The sequence below is a fragment of the Trematomus bernacchii genome, unplaced genomic scaffold (genome assembly GCF_902827165.1).
Source record: "Trematomus bernacchii unplaced genomic scaffold, fTreBer1.1, whole genome shotgun sequence".
NCBI classification, from domain to species: Eukaryota; Metazoa; Chordata; class Actinopteri; order Perciformes; family Nototheniidae; genus Trematomus; species Trematomus bernacchii.
Genome location: NW_022988024.1, coordinates 115,048 through 142,429, shown reverse-complemented (window position 1 = coordinate 142,429; position 27,382 = coordinate 115,048). Strand labels below are relative to the sequence as shown.

The 27,382-nt window shown below is 40.1% G+C and overlaps 2 protein-coding genes across 2 annotated transcripts in view; one reads left to right on the top strand and one right to left on the bottom strand.

Annotated features, from left to right (window-relative positions):
* The window catches only part of LOC117472246 (multiple epidermal growth factor-like domains protein 11), a 150,344-nt gene extending 149,923 nt beyond the window's left edge, over positions 1-421 (bottom strand). The window contains exon 1 of the mRNA XM_034117420.1: positions 388-421. The gene's annotated coding sequence lies outside the window, so the exon portion shown is untranslated. The remainder of the gene's footprint in view (positions 1-387) is intronic.
* Positions 422-1,193: 772 nt separating this feature from the next.
* Positions 1,194-27,382, top strand: dis3l (DIS3 like exosome 3'-5' exoribonuclease). The gene is given in 19 exon segments (XM_034117435.1): positions 1,194-1,433; positions 2,501-2,654; positions 4,001-4,129; positions 8,207-8,342; positions 11,043-11,210; positions 11,658-11,736; positions 11,852-12,031; positions 13,344-13,513; positions 14,602-14,763; positions 14,853-15,103; positions 16,783-16,875; positions 16,962-17,217; positions 17,219-17,251; positions 20,392-20,627; positions 20,772-20,926; positions 21,504-21,682; positions 21,779-21,924; positions 22,785-22,956; positions 26,829-27,382. Coding segments are annotated over 19 exon segments (3,132 nt in total). The 5' UTR covers positions 1,194-1,303; the 3' UTR covers positions 27,132-27,382.

Below are 27,382 nucleotides of genomic sequence, written 5' to 3'. Positions count from 1 at the left end.
GACTCACCCCGCCCCACCGCTGCTTCGCTTCTCAACAACAATATCCCTGGGGCCTTGCGGATTTTGGCTATTGCTAAATATTTTGTTTAGTTTCTCTAAGTATCATAAACGAAATTAAACAAAACATATATATGTCATGCTTGATACGTATTTATATAATTGTTTAAACCAATAACTTTAGAGAGAAGAACACAACTAACACTAGAAAAATACAGTGAATAAGTATTTTAAGCTAGTAAGTGATGGAATTAACGTATTTTACACATGAATGCAAGAGTTGTAACAAAGTATTCTTACACTACTACTTAACCCAAAGTAAAAAATACCTGAGTACTTTCTCCACTATTGCATTTAGCTCAGTGTCATGGCTAGCATAAAATTACTTACATATCAAGCAGAGCAGCATGGCTGTCATCTCTTTTCGGCCACCTGTTGAACTGAAGTCCAATATTTACTGGGGTTTTATCCCTTGTTTGTTTGCTAACTGACTCCTCTTGAGTGGTAAACTGTCAGTGTGGTTTATTTGCTATGTTTTTTCAAGTATATCCTTTCTCCGTCCTTGTTGTCTTCAAGAGATATAGCATTGTTAGCTTGTAGCCTATTTGCAGGTGTGTTCACAGTGTTAAAAAAAGCACCGTATTTCTGGGGTTTGATGGTCATATCTGATGTTACACGCTGAAAGTGACTGGAAACTAAAATAGCACCTGCTCAGCGGGCGGTGATACATGTCCCGACCACCAGGGGCAGCACAGTTCAGTAGTTTGTAAACAAATATGCTTTAACATCATTTTGCGATTTTTTGTTGTTGAAAATGTAAAATAACTTCCATACTAAGCAGTGTATTGCTACCAAAAACACTTCATATATGAATGGTGTCCTGTTGGTCAAGTATAAATGCTACCTATAATTAATTTACACATTCATGGTGCTGCATTAATTTGGTGTTACTTTAACTGTCACATGACATGGAAGCTATTAAAAAAAATCAAGAATTTTCAATTAAGTAAAGCAAGGTTTTCAGATAGTTTTAATATAAAATAAAAGTAAATTTATTTATTTATTTAGCTCAACCATTATTATTATTATGATACTTTCATACAAGGGCGTTCATAACTCCTTCACGTCAAACACCACCTGAACGCAGCAAGAGAAGAACCCGCTTTGCGTCATGACGTCAGCGGGCGTGCCTTACGCACTTCCCTGAAGTTCGGAGTGTTTACAAGTGAATCTTCCCGCGTTGGGATCAAAACAGCTGATTAAGGAGAGCAGCAGGCTTCACATGGCTGCTGCCTGAGATCTGAGGATGATTAAGACGGAGAGGATCCTGCATCTGAAGAGCTGCCGCGGAAGGAAGGTCCGTGTGGTCCGGGAACATTATCTGAGAGAGAGGGTCCCCTGCTACAGCTCCCTGTGTCAGGCGGGCTGTGAGAACGGTAGGTCTGCTCAAAACAAAGACACAGCACAGCCTTTAATTTAGTTTCACTATGAGCTACCGATCACAATACACACTGTAGCTCAAATTACAGCTGTGAGTGAGAGACTAGATCGAAGTGTGGCTTTGATTCGACTAGTCCAAAAATGCATATTATACATCTGTATTCAACCCCAGCGGGGGAAATCGGTTGGTGCAGCAGTACAGAGATAGATAGAAAGTAACAAATACATAATATGCGGTACATAAAATAAGTATACAATAAAACTAGAATCTATACAAAAGCATTTGAAGACAAATGTCATGTGGTGTGATTGATAGATGCAGGGTCAACAGGTCTATGTAAACATTGTACAGTTATAATTCATAAATGTCACTCAGTTTTTGTCTGCACTCTAATAGAATAAAGTGCAATAGTTCATGAAACATATTAACATAATGTACGCCGAGTAAATATGATCATGCATTACCATATAGTAATAGGATATAAGACATAGACTAAGGTGTAATAATATTGAAGTACAGTATACTAGGGAATTTTTCTCAATTTTATACTAATTATTAGTATTCAAGGAGGCTGATAACCAATTTTTGCAACCAGTAGGCTATACATTTGCAGTAGAATTAAAATCATAGTGTCAATTTAAGAACTCCATTACCAAACTTAGATTGAATGCTTTTGAGCATATGTTTTAATAAATGCTGCACAAAGAACTATTACTGCAGTTTTATATATTTTCTTTAGTGCATCAATCAAGAAAGACAGATATAGGAGGGGCCTATTCACAGCCAAAGTAGCACCTTTTAAAAAATATATTTGATATGTTCTATCGACATCAGATTTAAAAAAAATGGATCCCAATAATTGGAAAAATACGCAGCAGATAATTATCCAGGCCACGTAATGGTCGATTTTGATATTCTAGCATAATATATATTATATTACAACAATAAAAGATAGTGTATACTAATATGTAACATATTGTCTGTTTAAGACAAGAACAAAGATTCCTATATTAAAATAAAAGTTATTTATGCTATTATCATCTCTGCTTACCCCCCAACCAGATGGCAAGGTGCTACCAGGAGACCTGACCCACTATGTGATTCCTGATGCGGGGGTGTCGGGGGACTATCTGGAAATCCTGGAGTTCAGAGAGCTGCAGGGCATCATCTTCACTCAGACCTCCTGCCAGGGGGTGCAGCACAGCAAAGGACGCAGGTACACTCACATGCACAATATGTCATTCCGTTGAGTTATTGTTTTGCAAATGTTCAAACATTAGACTTTAAAAATATTTTGATATTAGAATGTCCTTTTCATGTCACTGCCAGGTCACACCAGGCAGAGAGTAACAGCTTTGACCTTGGTCTTTATCTTTAGGTGCCGCCTCTGTCTTAGTGTGTACATATGTTTTGACTACAGGCAGATTTGTTTATGACTTGGAAAGAATCAGTTAAGTATGCAGACCAGAGGAGAGTTTTTCAGGATTAATATTCTACCAGCAAATCAGGACAGCTCATGCAGTCCAGACCTTTGGACCTGCTTTTGAATGAAACCTCTAATGACAACCTACCTGCACAGGTGTGTAAAGAGTGTGTCGCATTGATGCTCATTATATCAAAGCTGATCGTGCTGACCAAGCTAAATGTCCCGTGAATTGAAATACGTCTCCCACACAAGCAGGATTAGCGCTTACGCCGCCATTTTACCATGTTGCGTCATTCATGTGATGAGGCTTCACTTTGGATAATGTTAGGTAGCTGGTAGATCATATTCTGATGCCATACTGTGTCAGTAATTGCAGTTTTTCACTCACTTCAACCGTGTGTGTGTGTGTGTGTGTGTGTGTGTGTGTGTGTGTGTGTGTGTGTGTGTGTGTGTGTGTGTGTGTGTGTGTGTGTGTGTGTGGTGTGTGTGTGTGTGTGGTGTGTGTGTGTGTGGTGTGTGTGTGTGTGTGTGTGTGTGTGTGTGTGTGTGTGTGTGTGTGTGTGTGTGTGTGTGTGTGTGTGTGTGTGTGTGTGTGTGTGTGTGTGTGTGTGTGTGTGTGTGTGTGTGTGTGTGTGTGTGTGTGTGTGTGTGTGTGTGTGTGTGTGTGTGTGTGTGTGTGTGTGTGTGTGTGTGTGTGTGTGTGTGTGTGTGTGTGTGTGTGTGTGTGTGTGTGTGTGTGTGTGTGTGTGTGTGTGTGTGTGTGTGTGTGTGTGTGTGTGTGTGTGTGTGTGTGTGTGTGTGTGTGTGTGTGTGTGTGTGTGTGTGTGTGTGTGGTAAGGGAGTAGTTCGAAATGTTTTTGGTAAATGGTAACAAAATCCACCTGCCAGCATGCTCACTAGTTTAAGGGTCAGGCTCAACTCTGGGATAGGATGATTGCATTTTGTTCAAATGTAAAAAAATTGTGACCTTCTTATTTAACAGACAATCTTCTTGAATAACTCTTTAAAAGAAAGTGAATCAGTGTACTTCCCAGATGTTTAACGTTCCCTAAGTTTACAGTATTCATTCTTGTGGTTATCTTTATAATTTGGACCTTACGAGGGTTTTTTTTCCGTTGTCGTGTGTTTCTGTTCAGGCAATACAACCGTCTGCGGAACCTGCTCAAAGACCCTCGACACGACTGCGTGCCGTTCGCCAATGAATTTCAGGAGTATTCATACTGTCCACGAGAGAAGGGGGAGAGCCAGGAGAAGTGGCAGACAAGGTCAGTCACCACCACAACCTCTGTCATGTTCGCACAAACCAAACATCAGCCAATATGCTTTAGGTATTAGAATTGGCCTCAGGAAGGACATGACATTTTTTTTTGTGACTCATTTTATGTCCCATAAGGGTTTTCCCTTTCCTGTAGTGTGTTATTTTGTGCATGTAAATGATCTGCAAATCGCTACTACTGCCTCGCTCTCCAACACATTGTACGTGATAGGCTAAGGGGTGGGACATCTCTAGGGCAGTGGTTCCCAAACTTTTTGTGCCCAAGGCACACCAAAGGACAAGTAAAAATCTCAAGGCACACCTATTGTGCAAAATAGCCCTTATAACACGTGTTATCACTCATATCATGTAAAATATCTGTAAATGTGCATAATTATTTACTAATGCCAAATAAAATGTGACAAAGACAACTATATTACTCATGAAATATTAATTAACGAAATATTTCAGAAATTAATTTGAAACTTTATCAAATTAGGCTTCATCAAAGCAGCAACACACTCATTTAAACCAGACAGGTCACAACATTAAAAATTGTGGAGGATCAGTCTTTGGTGGTCGGCTCCCATCTCGGCGCACAGCTGGGAGAAGAGGCGAAATTTCAGGGGCCTTGATTTGATGTAATTCACCACCTGCACAGCCTGATTCAGCACCTCAGTCAACTCCGGGGCCATGGTTTTGGCAACTAATGCCTCTCTATGCAAAATGCAGTGGTTTGTCACGATATGTGGGTTTTGTGCTCTCACCTTAGCAATAAATCCTTTCACTCTCCCCGTCATGCTTGCCGCACCATCTGTGCAAAGACTGACGCACTATTTCAGGTCAGACTGTTCTCTTTTAAATATTTATTAGTTACCCTGAATATTTCTTCTCCCGTAGTATGGCTTTCCATTTCTTTGCAAAAGAAAAACGTCTCTGATAGAGTCAGCATCAACATATCTGACGTTTGCCAGAAGTTGTGCAGCCCCACTTATGTCAGTAGATTTGTCTATTTGTAGGGAAAATCTGCCGCTCGCCTGCAGTGCCATAAGACAGGTAACTTTCATCATACTGTCTGCTGACAGTTTTTTTCCTCTTTTCTTTCGGTGGTGGGTTGTCGGCAGTCTCTGCACTGGTGGTGGTTGGCTCCGCACAAGAAAGCGCTCCATTTTCCCTCTTGCGTGTTTCTCTGTTTTAACACTAGAACCGCCAGAGATTTTTTATACCTAAAACCGCCACCTGGGTCAAATTGACCCGCTATTAGAATGCATTGATTTTCAAGGTAAAATGTTCTTTTATTGAACAGTGAGTTTTGATCGCACAGGGATGAAACGTATACCAATATAATCTGTGGACTCTCAGGGCTCGACATTATAAATGGCCCGCTGGCCCGGAATCATTATTTAGACACCGCGGCCAGCATAACGTACTTTCAACTCGCCCCACAGCTGTTTGCTGCGGAGCGCAGCGCGAGCAGTCTCCCGTGAGCGGGAGCACACTCCTTCACTACAGACTGTCTCTATGTCTCTCTCTCTCTCTATCTATAACTATCTATCAATATATCTATCCATCTATCTCTCTCTCTCTCTCTCTCAATCTATCTCTCAATCTATAAGGAACCGCAGTAGACAAAAGGCGTTGCTATAGCAACACGTCATGTTTATATGAAAAGGGGTGGGGTCAATATGACCCGCTGGGCGGAAATTGGTATAAATGGCAATTTTTTGGGCAATTTCTTCAATCTGACTTCATATTGACCATTTTTAACAACATAGGGTGCTACATAACACACTTTCAGGAAAAGTCACGGACTGGAAGACTTTAATATTTTATTGAAAAAAAGTTACACAGTTCTAGTGTTGTCCTTCAGCCTTCGATGTGTCACGGTCTTATAATTCCCACCTGCAACTGCGTTAACAGCGAAATATGGGGTTCTGTGAGGATTTTTTTTAAAAGAATTGTTTTTAGGTATAGAGTTTGCCTCTGTATTATGAAATGAGTGCATACAAAGTACTGATATAGTAAATTAAAAAATAATTATTTTTGTGTAGTCCCACGGCACACCCGGACTTGCCTCACGGCACACCAGTGTGCCGCGGCACACCGTTTGGGAACCACTGCTCTAGGGTATTGACCAATTAAAAAGATGTGAGAAAGTTTCAAATCGTACACTCACCGTACTGTCCTATATCTCTAAGTTCTCCAAGCCACACTCAATAAAACAATTTGTGTCTTGTTTTCTTTCATTCATACAAACATTTTCAGAAATTCTTAAAGTGTGTTCTTCTCTTAAGTACTAACTCTGGGAAAAGCTACAAAGCATCTTACGCAAATCGTTGAACTACAGTATTGCGGGAAAACTGTGGGTATTTTCCATTATGAAATTGTTGTCATGTATTTGTTCCTCTGGGTGCTTTGCCAGATTGGAAATGAAAGTTTAAAAAATCCAGTTTAGTAATTATATATATACTGTAGTTCAACTTGTGTTAAGGGCTGGTTATAATGGGCCATACGGCACTCAGGGCCCACCTACCAGCCAAGCTGTCAATCAAGTTACTTATCATTGTAGGGGCTAAAGGCTTAGGGGGACATTTCACTATTTATAGAGATGTTTTTCTCCTCTGCAGGTAGTAAACAGGTATTCTAACAAAGAATATGAGCACTTGAGACTTCATATGAGACCTCAGCTAAATGTGTTTTCAACTTTAAAGTGAGATGCTACAAACCTTTTTCATGCACTGTTGAGTTTTGTTTTCAGTTTGAGCTACTTTGCTTGCATACCATGTCCAAAAAAAGCTCTTAGGTGTCTATTTAATAATAATAATAATTCCTTATATTTATTATAGTGCTTTTCAATGACTCAAAGCGCTTTACAGATACACATTACACATACATATCATACATACATGTAATGGTCATGTACTGTGGACAATACCCACAGGAGCAAATTCAGGTGAAGTGTCTTGCCCAAGGACACAACGGCTTTACAGACGCAGCGGCGGCGTGTTTCGCCCCCTTAATCAATGGACAGCCCATCTTCACACCTCGAAGTCATCAAGGCGCTTTACAAGTACACATTAATATCATACATGTACTGTGGACATTACCCACAGGAGCAAATTCGGGTGAGTGTCTTGCCCAAGGACACAACGGCCTGACGCAGTGGCGGCGGGAGCGGGTTTCGAACTGGAGTTCCCCAACGCCCCCTTAATCTGATGATCAAACGCACAGCCCACTGTGCCACTCCGCGCATTTGACCAAATGTGTCTATTTGTGTTTCTAGATTCCTCCTAAATTCACCAAAGCTAGCATTAGATGATGTTTCTATTAATGTTTTAGGATAAATCTTCAGAAACTTGCAATACAAAACACAATTGTCTATGTGTAAAGTACATGGTGTATACAGTTCTTTAGTTTAAAGTTAGTTATCAAAAATCTGTACTTCAGTGGCAATTATACACAACACTTTCCAGTTGTATTAATCATGGACTCATACAAAGAGATATTAGTTGATAATTAGGTCAAGCTGATGCTTTGATTTATTTGTATGCGAAAAATCTGACCAGTTGCCAAAATCCCAAATAAATGAACTGAGAGAAGGGATGTGAATGGAGATATTTCAAGCACATGTTAGTTATTTTAACAACAATTACTATACATTTTTAGATCTTATAATCAATTATGTATTTTAAACACTTCTGTGGTATTGGCTGCAATAACAAAGCTCTCTGTTTAAGCAAAAGCCTCTTAGAAGTACTGCTTACCACCATGAATTTTCTTTAGTCATTATGCTTTGTTTCACGATAGTGTCTTCGTTGTACATGTTGTCCCCAAACTTTGTATTTGACTTTGAAAGACAGAAGTCTGGCGGTGCAAACGGTTGTCATGAAAATAGATTATTACATAAACAAGACAGTAAACTGTAAAGGATGTCTGCATTCCTCATGATGTTTTCAGTTACAGGTAGTGAACATTTATAAGCCAGAGGAACTAAATACATAATATCAGAGTTTAGTACTTTAACAGGCAAGCTGTCTGCATGCATCCTGTGTTTGTGAATGAACTCTGTGTGTGTATGTGTGTGTAGGTGTGTGTACTCTGCAGCAGTTTGGTACTACAACCACCTGGCAGGTATGATGGATGTAGTGATGATCACTGAGGATCAGGAAGCTGTGGCTCAGTACAGCAGCCTCAACTCTGGGGTTTACGTCATCTCTGTCCAGGTACTTGAACTGCACACTAACGTTCACCCCACATGATGCTTATATCTGTCGCTACACTAACTGTCCATAAGTATTTATTAGACAGTGAGACATTTTGTTGTTGTGGCTTGAACATAGTGGATATCAAAGGACGAGGTTGAAACGCAGAAGTGTAGTTTGGATTTGAGGATGTTAAAAGAGATATTTCGGGTCTTTCAAAGTGCCTTTGCATAATGTATTTATTCATAATCAATGTAATACTTAAAGGTTACCTATTATGCAAAATCTTTTTATCGGAAATATGCGTCCCCCCTGTGTAAAGAGATTCGGAAAGTTTCAGGGAAAAAGATTCTCTCTTTTTGTCCTGATCCATTTATATAAAAACCTGTCAGCAAATGAGCTGATCAGATCTTTTACACAATGTTTTTTTGGGTTGTGTAACCATTAGCCAATAACCAACAAGGTAACCCCCGCCCACCTTATCCCCTGAATCTCCTCCTAGAGCACCATTGTGTATTTTTCAACCAATCATCTCTCAGAGGGGTGTGGCCATCAGCAGGTAATTAGCATTTAAAGCTACAGACACGGAATCAGCACTTTTGAAACAGGGCTGAAACAGAGGGGTTAATGGCATGCTACAATGCATGATCTGTTTGGTTTTTCGAGCCAAACACTTCAGAGACATGTTTTTTATATATTTGAAACCTGTAATATGTTGAAAAAGAGTATAATAGGGGACCTTTTAAAGTTCTGAATAAGGCAGCACGCCCCAGTATGGAGGAGCAGGGAGTCAATGTCAGGTAATATTCAGACTAAACTGTATTTAGAATATTTTAGAGTTAGATAGTCCTTTCCAACAGAGAACTGAAACATGCCAGAGACACCAACAAATACTAATTGATCAAGGCAATGTCAAATTACTGTTTTCTTTTCAATGGAGTCTGGTAGCTTGGGTAAGAGCATAGATAATGCCTTCATTTTGTTGTCATCTTAGATTGCTAAAATACATTTTGCTGCTGACCCGTCCACAGCAGTACAGTGACTGCTTCTGTGCTGGGACTTCTGTAGAAGTTGTAGCGCTGTCCTGCTGCATTGTTCACAAGAGGCATGAAATCCTGCTCTGTTCACTTGTTTCTGAAACCATTATGTTTCAGTGCAGAGCCGAAACAATAGGAAATGCATGGCTGTTAAAGTACAGACCTCTCTCTGCTGCATGCTGTGTGTTGACCCAGTCATCCAATCACTCAATAATAAACACAGGAACGCCAATAGACATGTGGTTTTTTTGAACGGTTTTGGAAATCGATATGAGGAAACAAAAACGTTGTGTCATATCAAATGACTTTCCACAGCAGATGGAGCCAAGTTATCAGAGGATTGTAGAAATCTTGTGCGTAGAGACATTGTGTTCTGTTTGAAATGTATACATTTATGGTTCTAGAAAAACTCAAATTGCTGATAAAGATCATTTAATGTGACCTAATGCTCCAGGGAAGCAACTAAATGGACGTTGTGGTGAAATAGTTTTCTCTTTAATGTTCAATCATAACATTATTTGGTCATACCACCATCACAATACAATTCCTATAAAAGTCGACAAACTATGATTAAATAATGTAATGGTCGCCCAGCCCACAAAAAGGTCAATGAGTCAACAGACATGCATATTTACCAAGCAAAAACAAAGGATTGTCAACATAGATAATCTATTGTATAACCCCCTTAGGGCTTAAGTATTTAACCATCAGCACATCATGGATTGCTTAGAAGGCGAAAATGATTATTTACTGTCTAATTGTCTTGCATAGACATGCCCCCCTATATATGCTCCATCTATATATCGCTCCATTGAGCTGCCTGACAACTAATATGCTCTTTAAATAGTGATACAAAAAAACTCACAAAAAGAAAACTCTCATGGCTGATTTTAAAGTTTTTGATGAAGTGGCTACAGCAGGACTCAGTGGAGGACGAAAGGCTGTTCTAACACAACGCAAATTCTGTAAACAGCTGATTCTGATACTGAGAGCAGAAATGGATGTGTCCTGTCTACCTGTTAACAGTTGTCAAGTCATTATAGGATAATAAGTGTATCATGTTAATAAGCTGATAGAGAAGCAGAGGCTGTTTTAAGTAGCACCTGTTTATCAAGACATCTTGGTAGCAAAACAAAAGGCATTATTATGGAGTTACTTTAGTTGTATAGCCTAGCCTAGCTTATAGATAGAAATAGATAAACGTTCCTGTTTTAATAAAAAATGTTCCAAGTGTCAACCTCCACATCTAAAAAGTGAAGTCAACCTGCGTTCTTTATAGTGGCCAACAGGGCGACTCAACTGGCTGCAAGAAGAAGTCCAATTGTATAGAAGTCTATGAGAAAATGGCCTCACTTACTTTATCACCTCAGTAAACATTTTCCTGATGAGTTAACGGTCTCAGTTACGAGCATCAAGTCTTCTTCATTACACAATTATGTACAAAATAAAAGGGGAGGGGCTCCCTTGTGATTGACAGGTTGCTACCACATGACGGTAACTTGAACCCTTTCACATAGGGTTTTCAGGACGCTCGTGTGTTTCTAAACTGCATATTGTCAATATGTCACCCGGTATCTGAATGATCTTGTGCTTTACATCTTTACAAGAGGTCAAACCCTGACCTATAACGTTATAGTTGTACCTGTTCCTGACATGTCTTCCCCCGTGTTTCTTCATGTGTCAGGATTATTTAAGAAACTTCTGTCCGGAGCTGCAGGTAGCACACGACCTTTACAGCTCCATTTCCCAGGCGCTACAAGAGAAAGAGAGTGAGGGCACGGAGAGGGAGTACACAGAACATCTGCCCGGAGAGCTGCTGGAGGCCGGGATCAAGTCTGGGCGGTACATTCAGGTACAGCACCTACCTGGGTTATGTCTAGTGAGTCTTTACTTGGAACAGCAGTTATAACATTGGGCAAGAAATAAACAAAATCCACCTTGAAATGCTTCTGGAAAAACACAAAATATCCAGTAAATGTTCAAAATTGTGCATAACAGGTAACTGTGGAAACTAAAAAGAGACTGGAAACTTGCTTTTACTGGGTAATTGCACAAATAGCATTAGTAGTGGCAATGTTTTATACATTTAAGGTTCAAGGAGGTAATAATAGAAAGGTGGATAATTTCAGAAACGTGCAAGTTATCTGTTCTAAAGCACTTGAGCTCATCAAGGAAGGTCCTAGTTCTCAATGACGCAGCAGCATAGGTTTGAATAGATGAATATAGCCTCAAATGGCCCTTTTTAAACAGTCTGTTCTGGAAATCTGAATAAATCTCACATCTTTTTCCTTTTCATCAGGGGACTCTGAATGTCAGCAAGCACCGCGCACACAGTGAAGCTTCAATCATGACGGACGGTTTGTCCAACAAGAACACAGGTGCAAATCAACAACAAACACACAAACAAGTCTGGTTAATGCATTCTTCTGCCCTCGTTATCGCTGACACCGCTCTCTGTGCATCTCACCTTTTCCCCTCACTCATCCCTCTCAGATCTGAGCTGGGGCGTGTTGGTGTGTGGAGGGAAGAATCGTAACAGGGCGGTGCATGGCGACCAGGTTGTGGTGGAGCTGTTGCCAAAGAGCGAGTGGAGAGGGAAGGACAACACCCTGGCTGAGGGTCAGGGGGAGGAGAAGAGCGGAGAGCAAAGTGGAAGTAAACCCATGCCCACAGGTGAGTTTTCAGTGTATTATCTTTTCACCTGATAGTGTACATGATAACTCCTTATTTCATTTCAATAAAACTTAGAGGAAACTTAAGCAGTTCTTGATGTATTTGAACATGTGGCCATATATAAATATTACCTTTTAAGAGCATAACACTTTAACTTTATTCAAACTGTTACACCTACACATTTGTATGCTTTTAATTTATTTTATTTTCATCCCCTCTTCTGCAAAACACATTTATGTTTTTACTTGTTGTTTTTATTATAAAGGTGCCACTTACGTTTTTTATAAAATATTGATATGATTATTGCAGTGTTTTTCGATAAAATTATGAGAAAATGTTTTACATATATGTTTTTGTGACGGGGTTCTATTTGTCAGTTTGTAAACATAGGCTTAGTCGGTTGATTTAAGCTCAAAAAACTTTATTTTTAACAACAACAAAAATATATACTGTTTGACAATATTGAAACAGTATAACTTAAATAAACAAAATCAAAGTTACCAAAATGAGGTTGTCTATCACTCATCTACGGAGTAAACACATAGGCCTACTAGCTGTTGCCTTCGCTGCAACAATCTCCCGAATGCCAGTCCAGGGTCAACACCCTCCCTTATGAACCCATAGCCCCTCCCCACAGGCTTACCGTCAACAGGTTACACAATTCATTCAAAAAACACATTTTCAAACATAAGAAAAACGATACGACCCAAACATAAACAGGTTAACTAACACAATCATCCCCTATCATTAATAAACGCAAAAGAAATAATAAATTGCATGGTTCATGACATCATATTTAAACCACGGAAGAGATGCGCCTCCGTCTTTTCCACATTCCCCTTTGTTGGGGAGACGGCGGCGATACTCCGTTCGCTGCCCGTCACGCAAGTATCGCGTACTATCGTTTAATGTATGTTTAAATAATTGTAGACTCACAAGCGTGCACTCATGGTCGCGCTACAGAAAGGGAGGGGAAAAAGGGACGTTTAGTGATGATTTAACCTTATTTATTGACGGACGGAAGAGAGCAGGAAATGTTTGGTGTGTGTGTGTGTGTGTGTGTACCGCCGGCTGTCAGTGGCGGAGTCAGTCACTCTGTGATCCGCTCCGTCACAAAACAGTTTCCTCATTTATTTTATAGTATTTTTTTAAGATCATATAACAAGAATATTTTGGGCAAGGTAGTCACTCTATAACATTTGATATCCGAGAAAGTCTGGTTGTGTAACACTGTAAAGTAGACAAAAGTATAAAAGTGACATTAGAACACACATGAAACGATAACTCTCTGCATCTCTTGTTAAATCCTCAGGCCGTGTTGTGGGGATCCTGCAGAGGAACTGGAGGGACTATGTGGTGACTTTCCCCCCCAGAGAGGGGCCTCCGCCCCAGACCAGGAACACCCAGCGCATCCTGGCGGTGCCCTGGGACCACCGCATCCCCAAGATCCGCATCAGCACCCAGCAGGCCGACGCTCTGCAGGTCTGCTTTACACACTCCACAATGTATTTAGTCTGAACTTTAGTTTGAACTCACAGGATTAGACAACTAATGTCACTAATATGACATCGTTTTACATTGTTTTATTTTTAAAACTAGATATATTTCAGTATTTGTGTAGACTGTCTGGGTGTAACGTAAAGAGGATGATTTTTCTTGATGCATAAACATCAGATAAAAAAGGGTAAAGAGATCCTTCAGCCCAATGTTTTGTAGAAGTTGTGCGTTTATATAAAGGCAAGGCTATTTATGTATTTTTATTTAAAGTTAAGTTAAAGCCTTTTATTGTCCCTAGAGCAGGCCAGACTCTGTAGATCCGAAGCTAAAAGAAGGGTTTAAAATCAGCTCAACATAGTTTACATACAAATGAATGCAATAACAAAACGAAAAATGTAATTAATAATTGAATAATCTGTAGTGTCATTGTCTGATATCAATAAACAATAAACAATAAACAACAAAGCTTTAGCTAATTACACGTCCGAAAAGGGGTCGGAAGAAGTTTACACTTATTTAATCCGACCCCTTCTCCCTTATTTTTTTTTTATTATTTTTTTTTTTTTTTTACATCTTAATATATGTTAACATACAATATAAACGTACATTTATAATCATGAATAATTTATATAATCATTCATATAATATATACAGGCAAGTTAGGACAATGGTCTCTATATATTTATATATATACATACACAAATTCATACAAACACAAATTCATAAATAAAATACAAAACAAGAATATAAACAGTTATGGTTTAGCAGTTTCATCTATCATGTACCTTGTGAGAATTGAGTCTTTATACCTCTTTTTGAATAGTTTTATGTTTGAACATCCCTTTAGCTCCTCACTCAAATTGTTCCAGATCTTCACCCCACAAACAGAAACACAAAAACTTCTCTTTGTTGTGCGCACCCTAACATTAGTGAATATAAATGAACCCCGTAAATAATGATTCCCTTGTCCCTTGACATAGGGCTACATGAGGGAAGGTATACATTTGTATTGTCCCAAAAGGCAGAAAAAGATGGCTTATTTGAACTGTTTTCCCCTGTATTCACCCACCCAGGACCACAGAGTGGTGGTGCGCATTGACTCCTGGGAGAGCACGTCGCTCTACCCCAACGGCCACAGTGTGCGGGTGCTGGGTAAAGCTGGGGAGCTGGAGACAGAGATCCAGACCATCCTCATCGAGAACTGCATCCACGTGCCTCCATTCTCAGACGCACAGGTCAGACAGGAAGCTTCTCGCTCTCTCACACAAACACCGTGAAGCTGTAACTCTGCTTTCTACCTGTGACTGTGTCTGTGTGCCCTCAGCTGAAAGAGATGCCCGTGAACTCTGCAGAGAAGCCGTGGAGGATGGACCCGGCTCAGGTGGCGGAGCGGCGGGACCTCCGGGAGAGTCACCTGGTGTTCAGCATCGACCCGAAGGGCTGCGAGGACGTGGACGACACGCTGTCTGTACGCAGCCTGGCCAACGGGAAGCTGCTGGAGCTGGGGGTCCACATCGCTGATGTCACACACTTTGTGACAGAGGGCTCGCTCACCGACCTGGAGGCACGTTCAAGGTGAGGAGTTAGTGGATAGGATAGTTCAGGTTAGCCCGGTATCATCAAAACTCCTTTTTAGGTAGCTTGGTAAGTTTGATGTTATTGGATTTTGTGTCAAAATGAATTAGCATCTCCTATCAACATCCAGCCACCTGTTAGCTCCTGTGTTGTGCGTTATCACACATGTATAGAATTGCTGTTATAAACATAATTGCGTCCTCTGTGGAGTACAAAACAATTATGACAGTTTGTCAAATATTATCTCACTGAGCCTCACCCGGATATTTTCGCTGGCTACTTTCAGAAGTGCAAAGAGGACAGAAAGTTGCTGCATGATTGTTTGCTGCATCCGGCGCTCTCTTTTATAGTTTCTGTAATTTTGCAAGTGTCAAAATCACAAACAAAGAAAAGAAGCAGAAATGACAGACAACAGTGACTTCGAGGCACAGCAGTGTTTCTGACACTGTGAGAAATGGTGCTGCTGAGTCAGGAGTTTCTCAGAGCAAAGGGAAAAGGGCCTTTAATAGTTCAAACAGACCAACATTTAGACAAAAACAATTGCTGATTTTTGTTTTTTTGCACTCTTCAGGGCTATGTTTCTGTAAGTATCAGTGCTATGGGGTAAAGTGTCTTTATTTGGTTCTCCATCCCTTGAATTTAATACACAAGGACAGTATTTGTACAGGGTGAGCAGGACCGCGACACAAATGACCCGACTACTTACAAGAGAAATCGATAATCTGACACAAAATATTACATTTTAAATGGTTTTATTGATTTAAGAATGATTTTAGCTTCAGTTACAACAAATAGTCTGCTGGCTCTGTTGGGAGTAGTTATGTGTAACAATGGAGTATATATAGTGAGTTTTGATTCATTATATTCAAAGTTTTATTTAATATTGTATGTATGTAAATGAATTAATGAAACACTTTTACTCATTTATTTCACAACGCTATCAATAATTACTAATAAACTATATGAGGTGTCATGTTGAAAAATAAAGATATAAATACAATGTATACAGAGGAGGTGAAAAGAGTACCAAAAATGTATATTTAAATTCATGTATGAGAAAATGTGTTTTTAAAATGGTATCTACTGCTTGGAAACAGGAGAAGTGGTGAATCCAAACGTTTTCTCTTCTGTGTTTATGACTCAAGAAATACAATCATGTAATTTGACTAAGGTTACTGTTTCTGAGTTAAAAGGCAGGTGAGTTTCTTTTTTCATGATGTTCATTTCTCAATAGTTTTTTACTAAGTACTTATTTTTGGCCAAAGAGGCTGCAGTGCTGCTACCCCATTTTGTAAAAAGGACTAAAAGCGTTTATGTTTTCTAACCAAAATAAAGACATTGCATTAGTGTTGCATAACTTACACAATATATTTAGAGTTCAGGGACAAATTAACCTCACCTAGAAGGAAACACAAATGCTTTTAGTCTTTTTATTTATGCTATTTAGGGCATGGGGTCGTGGTGCAATTAAGCCTTTGTTTGCAAAATTAGTATAGAAGGTTAGTTTTAAAATCATAAACACAGGAGAGAAAAAAGTTAAGATCAGAGTAGAAAACAGGATCACCAGATTTATTTTCATCACTTTCCTCGCAGGCCTTTCATAGAAAAAAGATCCAAATACTTTCCCCCTTTACTTTATCTTTTTCCTTCTTCTTCTTCTTCTTCTTCCTCCTTCTCAGGGCAACCACGTACTACCTGGCCGACCGCAGGTACGACATGCTGCCCGGTGTTCTCAGTGCAGACCTCTGCTCTCTTCTGGGTGGAGTGGACAGGTCAGTGAACGCCACATCTCTACATCATGTTGAAGAAAGTCAATTGGAACATATTAAAACATGCTATGTGTATGTATTATAACCAGGTATGCGATGAGCGTGATGTGGGAGCTGGATGCAGAGACCCTCGTGGTCAACAAGGTGTGGTTCGGCCGCTCACTCATCCGCTCCTCCTACCAGCTGCACTACGAGCTGGCCCAGGCGCTGCTGGACGGGGAGCAGGCGGAGGTGCCGGAGCTGGCCGGGCTCGGGTCTGAGGAGAAGGATTCTAAACTAGCCCAGCTCACCCAGGCTCTGGAGATGCTGACACACGTAGCCAGACACCTGCGGGCGCAGAGGGACCGGGGGGGGGGCGCTGGAGCTGGAAGGGGTGGAGGTAGGATCGGTTTCTCCTTATCTTTGTGGTCCTTTTTTACCTTTAATTTATTTTATTGGTCTATCTATACATGTACTTTGCTCAAACTACAGACTCATTTCTTTAAAGGCAGTTTAAGTTAAAAAAAATAAAAATACATTATCATAGCCATGTTTTCCAAATGTTTTTGTTACCTTAGAGGGAAACAAATAATAACAATTAAAGCTGCCAGCAGCAATGAGTGGGTCTTCGAGGATCCAGGCAGGTTTGCTGTTGTCCGCACGTCGACGTGTCACATAGGTGTCTTGAGGAGGGGACCGTTAGCAAAAGTGGGACGTTTTGGGCAATTTCCATAGGAGTTACAGCATCAGCGTGTTTCATGGCAAGTGATATGTCTCTACGGCAACAGCATATGATGACACCTCACAGTTGGCGTAGGTGTCTTGAGGTCTGCATCATTATCAAACATGTGAAGTTTTAGGCCGTTTGGAGCATGTTCACTGGAGTTATGAGCAAATCGTGTCTTATGGCGAGCATTTAGTTTCCATGGCAACACATATGATGAAACTGACACGTACACTAGATGTCTTCAGGGCTGGACTGTCAGCAACACACACATGGAATGTGAGCACTCTTTGACCATTTACACAGGAGTTAGAGCAAGATCGTGTTTCATGGCAAGTATACGGCTTTTGAGGAAAACTCAAAATGGACATGTTGAGGGCCGATCCATTAATGGTCGCCTGAAGTCATCGTATCCAATTTAATTTAGTTTTTTTTCCAAATGAAAGTTTCGTTGAGGATTTGTAATTGTTCATATTTTCAGTCATTAGCCTCTCAGATCTCACAGGATCCATTAATATCAACCCAATAGAGTGCCACAGTGACGCGTCCTAAAACCCGGAAGTAAGCTGCGCATGGGTTCCTTCGACAAAAAAGCAATGCAATTTCTCCATAGGATTTAGGAAAATAGCTCGAAATAAGGTCTGTGGTTGACACACATTGAATAGATAGATTTATGATTCGAAAATGATAAAAGTAGGGTAGACATGTGGAGATTATCCGACTGAACAAAACGTGATACGTCTCTTAAATGTGTGTCAACCACGAGCTATTTTCCAAAATCCTATGGAGAAATTGCATTGCTTTTTTGTCGAAGGAACCCATGCGCAGCTTACTTCCGGGTTTTAGGACGCGTCACTGTGGCACTCTATTGGTGGCCCACTATGACAGTTTCTAGGAAATTAATAAATAAATTGATGTTGTCTTCTAAAATGTTCATCCTTAATGGGATACAAGCCAAATATACCACATACTCGTAAAGGGCCGACTTCACCCTAAGCAACATCCAAAAGTGAATATCACGTGTGATTCCAATCCGTTTGAAAATGTAACGGGTCGTTCCTTGACCCGATTCACCTTTCCACCAAGTTTCATTGAATTTGGGCCGAGTGATTTTCCTTAATCCTGCTTGAGAACATTCATTTTCTTAAGAGTAACTGCAGCAAACAACACACTTTAGAAGGTTCCTGAACCCAAAACAAGAACATTTAAACATGCTTTAAACTGAAACCCAATATAAAAACCACCCAAACATTTGTTCAGCCTATGGTTTGACGACACATTGTCCCGAGGAGTTATTTTAACATCCAGGCCAGCAGACAGAAAGCAATTTCAGTTGGAAGACTGTTGTAAAGGCTGTGTGAATACAGAGTGTACACGCTGTGAATCTGGTGACAGTTTTCACATTCAAGTAGTGTGTTTCATTCATCAAAACAAGATATGAACTCTCTTTGTTGTTCATCTGTGAGATCCTCTCTAATAACCTGTCTTATAACTTATTTAGATATGTGTGACTGATTGAGTTTGTTACAGTAGATGACATCATGGAATGACTTGCCGTTTCTTTTCAGCAAATACTTTAGGTTGTTCATAATAATCATTATTTATTCAACCTCTATAGAGTTTCTCTATACCTACCTGGTGCAGAACTGCTTTCTGGCTACAGAGAATGCTGGGTCAAAATGTCTTTTATAATGACTCTGTCAACCAAGATAAATGACTTACACTGAGAGTACACTAATAACCACAAAGTCAAAACAACGTCAAGGATAAGGCTGGAGTTATTGTCAACAAATCCTATAAAAAGAACAAAAACTAAATTGTGTCGGTCACTCAATTTGATCCAACCTCCCTACCCTGTCTGTGTGTGGCTGCAATTCCGCTGCTTTCTACCATAGACTGTATAAAGAAGACTGTGGCGTCACCCGATGTGGACTAAGATATTGATTTTGAATAATTTGGCTTTGCCATCTTGGTTTGTATGAAACCAGAAGTGACATTAGAGAGTGTGGAGCTAAGTACAACCTTTACAGGACATTTTTCGGTGACCAAAAAGCTACAATTATTGCTAAAGAACTCAAAACACACTGTATTAAAGTTCCATGAAAACAAACGGGGACAACATGATGTGCCAGCGACTAAAGCAATCTGCTTGGTTGTCTGTTTTACTCTAAATGGGAACATCATTTACAAAATAATGTTGTATTGATGAAATGTTGAAACTAGCAATTGATACCATCATCTCATCAGGAACATGTTTACTGGGGTAATGAATCAAGTGAGAAGAAGACTCTTTTTCTCCTACACTTCTATACAATCAGACTTCTTTATGAAACCAGAGGATATTAGATTGAAATCCTCCTGAATATTGAATAGAAAGCAGGTTAAGGTATGTCTGCATTAGCTTCCCTTTTTAGACCCAGAAGTTGCTGCTTAGTTCCTCCTTTTTAAACTTCCTAAAACAGCTTGAAACCATAGTTTTTATTGAAAGAATAGGGAATATTGATTATGTAGTTCATTTTCTTGGGTCCTCTTTGAAACTGGAGAGTACTTTTGTGGGATTGACACAAGGAAAATGAAATATATATGCTTATATACGATATATATTGCCTGCCTTATCATTCAATATCTCCACCCAGAGCTCTTGTGAAAATAATTAGTTTTAAAGATGGTGAAATTGTTATTAAAAAAAAAAAAGCAGTACTTTCTAGCACCTTTCCATTACCCATACCCAACAGCTCCCACCTTTCCATACAACATAAAAGTGTCTGTATTTACAAATCCTTTCACTTCATCAAACTGTCCCCCTCCCTCCTCAGGTGCGTGCCCAGCTGGATAAGGACAAGAACATCACAGCGCTGGTCCCCCGTCAGCCTCTGGAGGTCCACGAGACGGTGGCTGAGTGTATGATACACGCCAACCACTGGGTGGCGCGCAAGATCCAGGAGACCTTTCCCCACCAGGCCCTGCTGAGGCGCCACCCGCCCCCCCGGCAGGAGTTCTTCAGCCAGCTGGTGGAGAGCGCCACGGCCGGGGGCTTCACCATCGATACCAGGTGACCGGATTTATAATAGGAAGCAGTTTTGACTCCTTTCACATGCATGAGGTTTTGGATTTAAAGCTAAACACAACCATTCTATAGCTGTTGTCTGATTATTAGTTGTATATCATATTAATACTGGTAGTTCTGTTCCTCCAGTACTAACAAGGCTCTGGCGGACTCTCTGGACCAGGCCGTGGACCCCCAGGACCCCATGGTGAACAGGCTGCTGAGAATAATGGCCACTACAGCCATGTCCCAGGCTGTGTACTTCTCCACTGGTCTTCAGTCCCTAGACCAGTTCTACCATTACGGTAACACCTTCACCATATCCCCAGCATGCATTGTGTTATACATTGGAACTGCATTTACATGTTTCTTTGTGGGTATGTAATGCGAGTGAGGAACTTTAAACCTGCATGCACTGGCTAATTAAAATACAGTCTTTCATCAGTATAGTGGCTATAAAACATCAGAAATTGCATATTTGATTGACCAAAAGAAAACAATTTTCTTAATGTATTTAGTCATTTGAGGAAGTGTCATGGTGAACTTGTTAAAAAATAAAAATCTAAAATCCTGTTATTTAGTGTCATTCACAATGTATTGCATTTTTAGCATGGCATCATTTTCTTTATAGCTGTTGACATTCTTTTCTGATCTATAGTGTTACAAAGATATACAAAACTCCCTCTGCACAAACCTTTGACTCCAATATGTGAACAGAATGAATTGTAAACCTGGTTTTATCCAATGGTAAGACTTCTGTGCTGAAAATGTATGCAATGTATCACTTTTTGTTTCAAGAGAAAGCCTATTTATTCTCCTGTTCCCCAGTAGTATCTCCACTTAAACTGTAGCAATCTGTGCTAATGCTAATGTTCTTCATAGGTCTGGCTCTGGACCGGTACACACACTTCACCTCACCCATCCGTCGTTATGCCGACATCGTGGTGCACCGCCTTCTCACCGCTGCCATCGCCATGGACAGGGCGGTGGACTCGGGTAAAGCGTTAGCCAGCAACAAAGAACTGGAGGAAACGGCACATCATATCAACAACAAGAACAGGGTCAGTGCTGCTGTGTTGTTCACTTCTTACTCTATAAAATAAGCTCTTCTGACTGACCTCTGTGTGACCTTCTGACCTCTGTATGACCTTCCCCAGGCAGCCCAGCAGGCCCAGAAGATCTCCACAGAGCTGTTCCAGTGCCTCTACTTCAAAGAGAGAGACCCTCAGTCCGACCAGAGCTGTGTGGCGGACGCTGTCATCTACTCCATCAGAGACAACGGCGTCCTGGTGTTCATCTCAGAGTAAGATAATAACGGGGGGCTTTTTAAAGGAGGGCTAGTTACTTATAGACAAAAGCTTTTAATTGTCCAAGTAATATGTAGTCATTTTGCTATTTTTCAAGCGATGGTAGAAATATATATTTTCTTAAAGAGGCCCTATTATGCTTGTTGTTGTCTGTCCTTTCCTGTAGTGTTATATAGGTTTTTGTGCATGTAAATGGTCTGCAAAGACTAAAATCTCAAAGGGAGTTTCTCTCCCACAAACCCCCCCCCTGCCTGCCCTGAAATGCTTCCATTTAACTCCTATGTTTACTTCCCGAACTTAATGACATCACTACGTAACACTTGCGCTTCTATTGGCTAGCGCTCCAACACATTGTACATGATAGGTTAAGGGGTGGGACATCTCTCAGCGGTTGACCAATCACAACAGAACCGGCCAGCTAGCCAATCAGAGCAGACTGGGCTCTGGTTTCAGACAGAGGGTGAAAAGAGGTGCTGCAGCACAGGCAGTATGAGAGAAATAGAGAGCTCTTTGAACATTAAAGCATGGAGACATATCACAGTAGAGACACTACATACAAATATCAACCTGAAAAGAGCATAATAGGGCCCCTTTAAACCAACAACATGTTTGTTTGACCCTCATATCTTTCTGACTTCCTGTCTGTGGCTCTCAGATCCCCAAGTATTTACAAAGTTAGGAAGTAATGTTCTTTTATTATGATGCAAATAATTAAGACTTAATCTATGTATTGGTTGGATAGAAATGGCCATATTGTTGACTGTTTCTTGGAATTCTTTCATTCAGAGGTGTTATGTCCATGATTTGAATAAAATATTCTAAGCCAGTACTCCTGACCCCCCCTGTGCTCTCTCAGGTACGGGGTGAAGGGCCCGGTGTACCTGAGGAACCGTGAGGGCCAGGTGGTGGCAGTGGGACCGGAGGGCAGCTGTGAGTGGCAGAGCGGCTCCGTGAGGCGATACTCAGACCACATCTCCACCACCTCCAGCTGCGGCACCTCCACCTTCAGGCTGTTCGACCACATCTCTGTGAGTAGTGTTTATTACTTCATGAGGATATCCTAATTTTAAAGATTTAAGTGGAGTCATGTTGTGATATTGTGTTGTTGGCACACTGTTGATAGTAAAGGGACCGTTTGCCAATTATTGTTAATGGTAAATGTAGTCAGTTGAAATAGTAATTTCCTTCAAATGTATTGGACATCCACTTAACAAAAGTTCTGCTTACACTGACAAAAACATATTATACAGTTTAATGAATGTGTTAAAGTAATTTCCTTCCCCTGAAAATATCTGCACAGCTGAATTTATTATTTAAAATCTAGCAATGTATACATCCATGTGTTATTGCCAGCAGTCTTCTTCTCTGCCTTTGCTGGTGCTTTACTGCACAATCAGCAGAATAACTTGAAACTAGCTGGAATGTGTTGTACCGGCCCTGGCGTGTGCACATGACCCTTTGAAACAAACAAATGGGGTTTTTTCTAAGTCTAACATGACTATATTATTACAATAAAGACATTGTACACGTTAAAAAGGTGCCTTGTCATTCTCTTGTAATTTAAAAAAACTATTTTACATGTGCCATAATTTGCCATGTTTCCATTATTATCAGGGATGCAAACTTGTCACCTTTCGGCGAAATTCGCCGTTTTGAATCCAAAATAGGTCGTTTGTGTGATTCATGTAGATCTGCAATAAAAATATTTTTGGGGTATGGGGGGGGTCTGGGACTCGGAGTAATCTGCGGCTGCGAGCTGTTATGTGCCATCATGACACGCATGGTGTTCTTTTTTTATATATTATAATGAAGCGCGAGCTGTGTGCTCGAGTCTTCCTGCCTGTCAGCTCTGCTCATGGATGTATAATAAGGCTCTGCTGCTCCGGTGTCAGTACCATATGTGTTCGCCCTACCATATGTGTTCGGGGTCCGTCGCTTACCAATGACGTCACCCATTGTGATTGGCTGTACGGAATCGTAGTAATCAGCAGCGAACCGCTTCAACACGTGTATTTCAGTGTATTCACGGCATTCATTTTGTTATTCTACAGTATTGTTGTTTTATAGTTATTTGTTAATGTAACCCAATTTGTGTTCTTTGAAATTGAAAAGGATATCGCATTGTGTTTGTTACATTCATTGCAGTTGTATAGGCTATGTGTTAAGTGTAATTTGGCATGTCCTATTTATGGACATGCTTTTATTTTGAAGGAGAGTTAGCGCAGTTGACAGGAAGTTGTTGACAGAGATTAACGGAGAAAAGTAATATCTACATATAAAGACGGAGAAAGTAAACGATAACGTTTATGGTTAAGTGTTAGCACCCCCCGAAGAGGCACAAGCTCTTACGTTGATATTGGAGATTTCAATAAATTCAATTTGAAAAAAAAACGGGGAAAAAAACCAAAAACGAATATCTGAATAACGAAATTGAAACCCGAATAGTACTCCAACGAACGAATATTCGGATATTTTGGTACAGTAGGGCTGTACCCGAATAATATAATAAAGTTATAGTAAATAATAACAAATTCCAGTGTTAGAATTCCATAATTCCATATTCATAAATAAAATGATATTCAAATAACATTTTCTTGGCTGTGGACTTGTACTCTACATAATTATGTTGAGCTCATGGTAATCTAATTCAATAAACAATAACTGCAATGAACAGATAGCATTTTCTGACTCGTAAAATGATTGGATATGGTGTAATTTGGCAAATGATTCTGTGTTGAAAAATGTATATCTTTAAAAACTGCGTTGGTGTATTAGGGCGGGCCATACTAATTTTTCTTGTAAATCGATCGAGAGGGGTGTTCAAATAACGTATTTTGGTGTGTAGAACACAAATCTATTTAGATGCTTTTATTTTGAAGTTGTTGCTATGGAAACAACATGACGGAGAAAAAAGTAATATCTTCTACATATAATAACGGACAAAGTAAAGAATGAAGTGTATGTTTAAATGTTAGCACCCCCCGAAGAGGCTCAAGCTCTTACGTTGAGTCTGGAGTTTCAATACATTCGGAATTTGACCGTGTAAAATGTCCTCTTGGGTTACCGTACAGCCAATGCGTGACGTCATTGGTAAGCGTAACGGACCCCGAACACATCTGGTAGGCCGAACACATATGGTACCTACACCTGGATGAGGGTCTAGCTTCAGCAGCTACATTACCTATGGGTGCGTTCGTTAATATTAACTGTGCGGTCCGGAGTCACTGTGGCACAAACTGGACCGCTGGTGAACAGCTGTTAGAACGGGCCATTCAGGTGTTCAGAGCAGAGCTCCCTGTCGGAGCGGCAGAGCGTGATGTGCACTGAAAAGTGTTTCTGTCGCAATATTATTTAAGGAATCGTTGAGCTAGCTAACTAGCATACATTGTCACTATCTGCTAACGTTAGCTTTAGCCTTCGTTTTCAAATAGTTTTTTTCATAGGCTATAAACGGAGGTGGTATAAGTATATATCTTGTACTTGAGTAAAAGTAGAAGTACTCAGATCTTGTACTTGATTAAAAGTAGAAGTACTCAGATCTTGTACTTGATTAAAAGTAGAAGTACTCAGATCTTGTACTAGAGTAAAAGTAGAAGTACTCAGATCTTGTACTTGAGTAAAAGTAGAAGTACTCAGGTCTTGTACTTGATTAAAAGTAGAAGTACTCAGATCTTGTACTAGAGTAAAAGTAGAAGTACTCAGATCTTGTACTTGAGTAAAAGTAGAAGTACTCAGGTCTTGTACTTGAGTAAAAGTAGAAGTACCAGAGTGTAGGAATACTCTGTTACAGAAAAGTCCTGCATTCAAAATGTTCCTCAAGTGAAAGTAGAAAAGTATTCTCATCAAAATATAGTTAAAGTAGCAACAGTAAAAGTAGTCATTGTGCAGATTGACCCATTTCAGAATAATATATATGATATGTTTTATAATGATTGATCATGAAAGTGTTCTCAAAGCTGGTAAAGGTGCAGCTAGTTTGAATGACTTTGTATACTGCAGGGTAGCTTGTGAATTTACTCCAGGTGGAACTAAAGTCTGATTTAACACTTGATTATATTTCACATCATTCATCCACATCTGTAAAGTAACTAAAGCTATTAAATACATGTAGTGGAGTAAAAGTACACCATTTACCTCTGAACTGTAGAGGAGAAGAAGAACAAAGTAGCAAAACATTGAAATACGGTACTTAAATAAAGTACAAGTATCTCAAAATTGTACTCAAGTATAGTACTTGAGTTTATGAACTTAGTTACTTTACACCACTGGCTATAAAGATAGAAAGACTAAGCCTTGCACAGAGGCATGAAAATACATTTTCAAAATACTCAACAGTCCTGCCAAAATTATAAACTGACTGCTACACAATTAAAATAAATGCTTTTATACATTTCTATTAGATGTGACTCTCACTGGCGTTTCTGTTATTATTAACTGCTTTAGTTGTTCTGACTGCTAAAATCCTGTTATTCCTCATTTTAAAGCCGATATTCCGTGGGGTCGGGGGGCTCGGATCCTTGTCACCTTTTTCATACCTGATGAGTTTGCATCCCTGATTATGTACATTGGAAACATATTATTATATTATGGTGGATATTCTTATCAATACTCACTTCAGCCATAATGCCCATCCCTAAAAGTGTTTTTTATTAATGTTACTGATAATACATTTAGGGCTTCATGATAGAAGAAAGATTTTTAGGGATTTTATACCAAACAAATATGTTTTTTTATGTCTGTAAAAAAGGATATGTGTTAATTCAAAATTGTATTTTAAAACATATTTTTTGCCTTTACAAATATGTGTTTTGCTAATTGAATATTGCACTAATTCATATTGCAATAGATAACATTTGATTAATTGACATATTGTAACATGTGAATCCTCTGCTCTGCACAGGTTCGTATTTCTGTGCGCTCCACGAACTGCCACGCTGACACCCTAACCCTGGAGGTCACCAGCAACAGACCCCTCCTCAGTGCGGGGCCCCAGCAGCCCCGCTCCCAGGGCCGCAGCCAGCTGGTGCAGGAGGTGGTGCGCCTGGCGGAGGAGGCGGCCCAGGAGAAGGCAGCCCGGAGGCCCAAAGTCTCTAAAGAGGAGAGGGAGTTCAGCCAGAGCAAGACCCCCAACCTGTACTCCCTGCTGGAGGAGATCAGGGAGCTGGCTCTGCTCGACCTGGAGGGGGGGGGCGCAGGTCTGTGAGACCACAGCCTAGTGACGCTCAACATTCATTACTACTGATATTTCCATAATAAATCATCTACATGAGAAAGGCCCCAAGCAGAAGAGGCTTATCTCTTTTTCACTTTGTAAAATGTACTAAGCATTCTTTGATTCGTGGCAGCAGATTTTTTGTTATTTATTATCTGCATTGTTTTTGACCTTTTAAGTGACAATTGCTTGATAATGTGGAGTGTAAATAAGTTCTTTGATATTAAATGAGATGAGAAATG